At 41.2% G+C, this 9,178-nt stretch overlaps 1 protein-coding gene across 1 annotated transcript; it reads right to left on the bottom strand.

Annotated features, from left to right (window-relative positions):
- Nucleotides 1-26: 26 nt before the first annotated feature.
- LOC135566291 (ribonuclease inhibitor-like) lies at nt 27-8,659 on the bottom strand. Its single transcript, XM_065014063.1, has 3 exons — nt 7,646-8,659; nt 3,258-3,431; nt 27-421 (listed from the first exon to the last, which is right to left on the bottom strand). Exons 1-3 carry the CDS (start codon nt 7,729-7,731, stop codon nt 187-189), a joined length of 495 nt encoding a protein of 164 aa, XP_064870135.1. The 5' UTR covers nt 7,732-8,659; the 3' UTR covers nt 27-186.
- Between the last annotated feature and the right edge of the window lie 519 nt (nt 8,660-9,178).

Consider the following 9,178-nt stretch of genomic DNA (forward strand, 5'->3'; position numbering starts at 1 on the left):
ATGTTCCACACTGTAGCGGTAAGCAGAAGAACAGGCAGTCATTGAGTGTCACACACACACACACACACACAAACACACAACACACACACACACACACACGCTCTCACACATGCATGCACGCTCACACACGCACCGACACACACACACCGACACACCTTAGTCCAAGTGGCTGTAATAATGTTTGTCTTAACTATTCTGATACCTCAAACATGTCTGATATGAACATTGACATAAACCCTCTACATACTTGAGTTTCTCCAGTCTGCAGTGTGGATCCTCCAGTCCAGCAGAGAGCAGTCTGACTCCTGAGTCTCCTGGGTGATTGAAGCTCAGGTCCAGCTCTCTCAGGTGTGAGGGGTTTGACCTCAGAGCTGAGACCAGAGAAGCACAGCCTTCCTCTGTGACTAGACAGCCTGACAGCCTGCAAAGAGTCAAATCATTTAAAAATCACACTGATGATGATCTTTGGTGGTGAAAACAGTGGCAGTATATTTTTTGAAAATCTTTAGATATATCAGTGTCCTTTCAAATAAAATGTGACATTCTGTCATCATGAATAATAATGAGTGAGAAAACAATAAGGGACGACAACAAAACAAGTTAGAGAGGCTACAACAAAACATACTAACCTCTCACCAATAACAATAACAGAGGCTACAACAAAACATGCTAACCTCTCACTATTACCAATAACAGAGGCTACAACAAAACATACTAACCTCTCAATTATCAATAACAGAGGTTACAACAAAACATACTAACCTCTCAGAATAAAACATGTGCTCAACAAAACATTTAACCTCTCACCATTACCAATAACAGAGGCTACAACAAAACATTCTCAAATAACAATAATCAGAGCTCAACAAAACATGCTAACCTCTCACCATTACCAATAACAGAGGAAACAAACATACTAACCTCTCACCAATAACAATAACAGAGGTTACAACAAAACATACTAACCTCTCATTTAACAATAACAGAGGCTACAACAAAACATGCTAACCTCTCAAATTCAATAACAGAGGCTACAACAAAACATGCTAACCTCTCACCATTACCAATAACAGAGACTACCAAAACATGCTAACCTCTCACCATTACCAATAACAGAGGAAGCAAAACATTTTAAATGTGTCAATAACAGAGGTTACAACAAAACATGCTAACCTCTCACCAATAACAATAACAGAGGCTACAACAAAACATACTAACCTCTCACCAATAACAATAACAGAGGTTACAACAAAACATACTAACCTCTCACCATTACCAATAACAGAGGCTACAACAAAACATACTAACCTCTCACCATTACCAATAACAGAGGCTACAACAAAACATACTAACCTCTCACCAATAACAATAACAGAGGTTACAACAAAACATACTAACCTCTCACCAATAACAATAACAGAGGCTACAACAAAACATGCTAACCTCTCACCGTTACCAATAACAGAGGCTACAACAAAACATGCTAACCTCTCACCATTACCAATAACAGAGACTACAACAAAACATGCTAACCTCTCACCATTACCAATAACAGAGGCTACAACAAAACATGCTAACCTCTCACCATTACCAATAACAGAGACTACAACAAAACATGTTAACCTCTTACCATTACCAATAACAGAGATGACAACAAATCATGCTAACCTCTTACCATTACCAATAACAGAGGCTACAACAAAACATGCTAACCTCTCACCATTACCAATAACAGAGGCTACAACAAAACATACTAACCTCTCGTCATTACCAATAACAGAGACTACAACAAAACATGCTAACCTCTCACCATTACCAATAACAGAGACTACAACAAAACATGCTAACCTCTCACCATTACCAATAACAGAGACTACAACAAAACATACTAACCTCTCACCATTACCAATAACAGAGGCTACAACAAAACATGCTAACCTCTCACCATTACCAATAACAGAGGCTACAACAAAACATGCTAACCTCTCACCATTACCAATAACAGAGGCTACAACAAAACATACTAACCTCTCACCATTACCAATAACAGAGACTACAACAAAACATGCTAACCTCTCACCATTACCAATAACAGAGGCTACAACAAAACATACTAACCTCTCACCATTACCAATAACAGAGGCTGACAACAAAACATGCTAACCTCTCACCATTACCAATAACAGAGGCTACAACAAAACATGCTAACCTCTCACCATTACCAATAACAGAGGCTACAACAAAACATACTAACCTCTCACCATTACCAATAACAGAGACTACAACAAAACATGCTAACCTCTCACCATTACCAATAACAGAGGCTACAACAAAACATACTAACCTCTCACCATTATCAATAACAGAGACTACAACAAAACATACTAACCTCTCACCATTATCAATAACAGAGACTACAACAAAACATACTAACCTCTCACCATTACCAATAACAGAGGCTACAACAAAACATGCTAACCTCTCACCATTACCAATAACAGAGACTACAACAAAACATACTAACCTCTCACCATTATCAATAACAGAGGCTACAACAAAACATGCTAACCTCTCACCATTACCAATAACAGAGGCTACAACAAAACATGCTAACCTCTTACCATTACCAATAACAGAGACTACAACAAAACATACTAACCTCTCACCATTACCAATAACAGGGGAGGTCAGCATTTATTACTCTATAACTTTGGTGTTCGTCATTATTCTCGATTAATTCATGATTATCCATCATCATAGTAGCATCCACATGAATGTAGAAGTGTTCAGAAACATCTTCTATTCTTACTGACAATACAAGTGAAGTGACTCCAAAATGACAGGACATTATTCACCATTCAGCTTCTATTAGGAAAAACATCACTGTAGACAAACATGAAACGTTTGACCACGTTAATTATAATTATAATAATTATTATATTATTATAATAATTAATAATTATTAACAATAAGTTAATTTGTCCAAATTATTAAGACTTCTTCAAATGGGAGAACTACTTCATTTCTAAACAGTAAAATATGTATGTATAAATACCTTTACATATAAGGTGACATTCTGTTCTGTCACCTAATATGAAACATTCTGTCTCAAATCCAAAATGCTGGAGCAAAGCACAACATTTAAAACTGTAAGCTTCACTGTCCAAACACATATGGTGTGGACTATGTGTGTCTGGTAAACACATGTGGATCTGGTGAACAGTTATCACTTGTTGACCAACTACAGGAATACTGACCTCAGAGTCTCCAGTTTACAGTGGGGATTCTCCAGTCCAGCAGAGAGCAGCTTCACTCCTGAATCCTTCAGGTCATTGTTACTCAGGTCCAGCTCTCTCAGGTGTGAGGGGTTTGACCTCAGAGCTGAGACCAGAGAAGCACAGCCTTCCTCTGTGACTAGACAGCCTGACAGCCTGCAAAGAGTCAAATCATATTTCATTTTAATTTTTACTAGGCAAGATCAGTTAAGAACAATTTCTTATTTTCAATGACGGCCTAGGAACAGTGGGTTAACTGCCTGATCTGTGGCAGAACGACAGATTTGTACCTTGTCAGCTCGGGGGTTTGAACTTGCAACCTTTCGGTTACTAGTCCAACACTCTAACCACTAGGCTACCCTGCCACCCCATTAAAATCATACAGCTCTTCTTTGATGGTCAGAAGTCGCGGCAGTATATTCTTCAAACATTTTTATATATATATCAGTGTCCTGAAACCTGTGATAAATGAATGTATCATTATTATAAATTATCATAATATTACTTTTAGATAGAATAATGTATTTTACAAATATTTGAGAAAAATCAAATCAAATCAAATGTTGTCACATACACATGGTTAGCAGATGTTAATAAGGTGAAAGCACCAATTTGTAAGTCGCTCTGGATAAGAGCGTCTGCTAAATGACTTAAATGTAAATGTAAATGTAATGCAAGTGTAGCGAAATGCTTGTGTTTCTAGTTCCGACAATGCAGTAATAACCAACGAGTAATCTAACCTAACAATTCCAAAACTTCTACCTTATACACACAAGTGTAAAGGGATAAAGAATATGTACATAAAGATATATGAATGAGTGATGGTACAGAATGGCATAGGCAGATGCAGTAGATGATATAGAGTACAGTATATACGTATACATATGAGATGAATAATGTAGGGTATGTAAACATTATATTAAGTAGCATTGTTTAACCTCTTCAGTCGACCCTCTACTTTTTTGAACATTTTGTTAAAAATCGCGCAACATTTCAGCGCCCTGCTACTCATGCCAGGAATATAGTACGTTCATATGGTTAGAATGTGTGGATAGGAAACCCTCGGACGTTTTTAAAACTGGTTAAATCACGACTGTTACATAACGTGCGTTACATCGGAAAGCGCAGGAAAACCTGATCACAGAAAATGGAAATAAATATCCTTGCGCCACTTCCAGCAATTTTTAACAGTGAGCCGAATTAGATAAGACCGAGCATTCAACTCCCACAGCATCCCCATGTTGTCTAGAGTCTTGTGAATTGAATCATCTTTGATTCTTGGTTGAACCGAAAGAGGGGCACGACTTACCTCCGGTCTCCGCCCAGATCATTCCGGAAGAGCTCTCTCCTGAAATTTTTTCCAAGACGACAGCTAATGATTTCTACATCGCCTATGGATGATTTTTATCGCTTATTAACGTTTACTAATACCTAAAGTAGCATTACAAACGTATTTCGAAGTGTTTTGTGAAAGTTTATCGTCTACTTTTTGAATTTTAAAAAATGACGTTACGTTGTGAAATCGCTGTTTTTTTCGTTTATCACACAGTCTACATATAACGATATCTTGGCTTTATATGGCCCGATTTAATCGAAATAAAGACCCAATAGTGTTTATGGGACATCTAGGAGTGCCAACAAAGAAGATGGTGAAAGGTAATGACTGTTTTCTATTTTATTGTGCGGTTTTGTGTAACGGAAATGCTAATTATTTTGTTTACGTCCCCTGCTGTGCTTTTCTGTTGTAGTGTATTGGTGCATGCTATCAGATAATAGCTTCTCATGCTGTCGCCGAAAAGCATTTTAAAAATCTGACTTGTTGCCTGGATTCACAACGAGTGTAGCTTTAATTTGATACCCTGCATGTGTATTTTAATGAACTTTTGAGTTTTAACTAATACTATTAGCATTTAGCGTAGCGCATTTGCATTTCCAGATCTCTAGTTGGGACGCAAGCGTCCCAAGTAGAGGCAAGAGGTTAAAGTGTCTAGTGATATATTTGACTTCAATTTCCATCAATTCCCATTATTAAAGTGGCTGGAATTGAGTCAGTGTGTTGGCAGCAGCAACTCAATGTTAGTGGTGGCTGTTTAACAGTCTGATGGCCTTGAGATAGAAGCTGTTTCTCAGTTTCTTGGTCCCAGCTTTGATGCACCTGTACTGACCTCGCCTTTTGGATGATAGCGGGGTGAACAGGAGGTGTCTTGGTTGGTTGTTGTCCTTGATGATCTTTATGGCCTTCCTGTGACATTGGGTGGTGTAGGTGTCCTGGAGGGCAGGTAGTTTGCCCCCGGTGATGCGTTGTGCAGACCTCACTACCCTCTGGAGAGCCTTATGGTTGTGGGCGGAGCAGTTGCCGTACCAGGCGGTGATACAGCCCGACAGGATGCTCTCGTGCTTTTGGTGACAAGCCAAATTTCTTCAGCCTCCTGAGGTTGAAGAGGCGCTGCTGCGCCTTCTTCACGACGCTGTCTGTGTGGGTGGACCAATTCAGTGTGTCCGTGATGTGTACGCCGAGGAACTTAAAACGTACTACCCTCTCCACTACTGTCCCATCGATCTGGATAGGGGGGTGCTCCCTCTGCTGTTTCCTGAAGTCCACGATCATCTCCTTTGTTTTGTTGACGTTGAGTGTGAGGTAATTGAGTTGGAGGCGTGCATGGCCACGCAGTCGTGGGTGAACAGGGAGTAGAGGAGAGGGCTCAGAACGCACCCTTGTGGGGCTCCAGTGTTGAGGATCAGCGGGGTGGAGATGTTGTTGTCCTACCCTCACCACCTGGGGGGCGGCCCGTCAGGAAGTCCAGTACCCAGTCGCACAGGGCGGGGTCGGGACCCAGGGTCTCAAGCTTGATGACGAGCTTGGAGGGTACCATGGTGTTAAATGCTGAGCTGTAGTCGATGAACAGCATTCTCACATAAGTATTCCTCTTGTACAGATAGGTTAGGGCAGTGTGCAGTGTGGTTGCGATTGCGTCGTCTGTGGACCTATTTGGGCAGTAAGAAAATTGGAGTGGGTCTAGGGTGTCAGGTAGGGTGGAGGTGATATGGTCCTTGACTAGTCTCTCAAAACACTTCATGATGACGGAAGTGAGTGCTACGGGGCGGTAGTCGTTTAGCTCAGTTACCTTAGCTTTCTTGGGAACAGGAACAATGGTGGCCCTCTTGAAGCATGTGGGAACAACAGACTGGGATAGGGATTGATTGAATATGTCCGTAAACACAACAGCCAGCTGGTCTGCGCATGCTCTGAGGACGCGGCTGGGGATGCCGCCTGGGCCTGCATCCTTGCGAGGGTTAACACGTTTAAATGTTTTACTCACGTTGGCTGCAGTGAAGGAGGGTCCGCAGGTTTTGGTTGCGGGCCGTGTCAGTGGCACTGTATTGTCCTCAAAGCGGGCAAAAAATATTTTAGTCTGTCTGGGAGCAAGACATCCTGGTCCTTGACGGGGCTGGTTTTCTTTTTGTAGTTCGTGATTGACTGTAGATCCTGCCACATACCTCTTGTGTCTGAGTCGTTGAATCGCGACTCTACTTTGTCTCTATACTGACGCTTAGCGTGTTTGATTGCCTTGCGGAGGGAATAGCTACACTGTTTGTATTCGGTCATGTTTCCGGTCACCTTGCCCTGATTAAAAGCAGTGGTTCGCGCTTTCAGTTTCACACGAATGCTGCCATCAATCCACGGTTTCTGGTTTGGGAATGTTTTAATCGTTGCTATGGGAACGACATCTTCAACGCACGTTCTAATGAACTCGCTCACCGAATCAGCGTATTCGTCAATGTTGTTGTTGGAAGCAATGCGGAACATATCCCAATCCACGAGATCAAAGCAGTCTTGAAGCGTGGATTCAGATTGGTCGGACCAGTGTTGAACAGACCTGAGTGCGGGAGCTACTTGTTTTAGTTTCTGTCTGTAGGCAGGGAGCAACAAAATGGAGTCGTGGTCAGCTTTTCCAAAAGGAGGACGGGGGAGGGCCTTATATGTGTCGCGGAAGTTAGAATATTAATGATCCAGGTTTTTACCAGCCCTGGATGCGCAATCGATATGCTGATACAATTTAGGGAGTCTTGTTTTCAGATTAGCCTTGTTAAAATCCCCAGCTAAATGACTGCAGCCTCAGGATATGTGGTATCCAGTTTGCAAAGAGTCAAATAAAGTTCGTTCAGGGCCATCGATGTGTCTGCTTGGGGGGGAATATATGCGGCTGTGATTATAATCGAAGAGAATTCCCTTGGTAGATAATGCGGTCGACATTTGATTGTGAGGAATTCTAAGTCAGGTGAACAGAAGGACTTGAGTTCCTGTATGTTGTTATAATCACACCACGTCTCGTTAACCATAAAGCATACCCCCCCGCCCCTCTTCTTACCAGAAAGATGCTTGTTTCTGTCGGAGCCATGAGTGAAGAAACCAGCTGGCTGAATCGACTCCGTTAGCGTCTCTCCAGTGAGCCATGTTTCCGTGAAGCAAAGAACGTTACAGTCTCTGATGTCCCTCTGGAATGCTACCCTTGCTCGGATTTCATCCACCTTGTTGTCAAGAGACTGGACATTGGCGAGAAGAATGCTAGGGAGTGGTGCTCTATGTGCCCGTCTCCGGAGCCTGACCAGAAGACCGCTTCGTTTGCCTCTTTTACGACTTCTTTGGGTCGCCGGCTGGGATCCATTCCGTTGTCCTGGGTGGAAGGCAAAACACAGGATCCGCTTCGGGAGAGTCATATTCCTGGTCTTAATGATAGTGAGTTGACGTTGCTCTTATATTCAGTAGTTCCTCCCGACTGTATGTAATGAAACCTAAGATTACCTGGGGTACCAATGTAAGAAATAATACGTAAAAAAAACAAAATACTGCATAGTTTCCAAGGAACGCGAAGCGAGGCGGACATCTCTGTCGGCACCGGAAGTTAGTGAGTAGAGAGAGAAATGTATAGGAATATGTGAGTAGACTGACAAGACAAGTTTAAAAAGCAGCATCAGTCAAAAGACAGACAGTGAGGTCCACACCATATCTATTTTGACAGTGGAGCTAACATTTTAAATGTGGCTCTATACTCCAACAGTTTGGATTTCAGATCAAATATTTATATGAGGTGACAGTATATAATGTAACCTTTTATTTGAGGGTATTTTAATACATTTCTGTTTCACCATTTAGAAATGAAAGCACTTTATGTATCTAGTCCCCCAATTTGAAGACATCATAAGCATTCTGACCAATTCACTCATTGTGTATAAAAGTTGTCAAAAGATGAGTATTTGGTCAGATATTCCTTGAATGCAGTGACTACATCAAGCTTGTTACTCAAACTCGTTGATTGCATTTGCAGTTTGTTTTGGTTGAGTTTTCTGTTATGTTTTGACCCATAGTACATGTAAAATGGTGGATGATGACTGGAGTCATTTTCTTTCTAAGCGAGTAAATAACATGTTACTAAACACGACTAAATTAATCCTGATGATGCATTAATACAAATCATGAATGAATCATTCATTATAATGAGTGAAGAAGTTACAGAGGCTGCAACAAAACATGCTAACCTCTCACCATTACCAATAACAGAGACTACAACAAAACATGCTAACCTCTCACCATTACCAATAACAGAGGCTACAACAAAACATACTAACCTCTCACCATTACCAATAACAGAGGATACAACAAAACATACTAACCTCTCACCATTACCAATAACAGAGGCTACAACATGCTAACCTCTCACCATTACCAATAACAGAGACTACAACAAAACATGCTAACCTCTCACCGTTACCAATAACAGAGGCTACAACAAAACATGTTAACCTCCCACCATTACCAATAACAGAGGCTACAACAAAACATGCTAACCTCTCACCATTACCAATAACAGAGGCTACAATAAAACATGCTAACCTCTCACCAT

The sequence above is a fragment of the Oncorhynchus nerka genome, unplaced genomic scaffold, assembly GCF_034236695.1.
Source record: "Oncorhynchus nerka isolate Pitt River unplaced genomic scaffold, Oner_Uvic_2.0 unplaced_scaffold_6130, whole genome shotgun sequence".
In the NCBI taxonomy this organism is placed as follows: Eukaryota; Metazoa; Chordata; class Actinopteri; order Salmoniformes; family Salmonidae; genus Oncorhynchus; species Oncorhynchus nerka.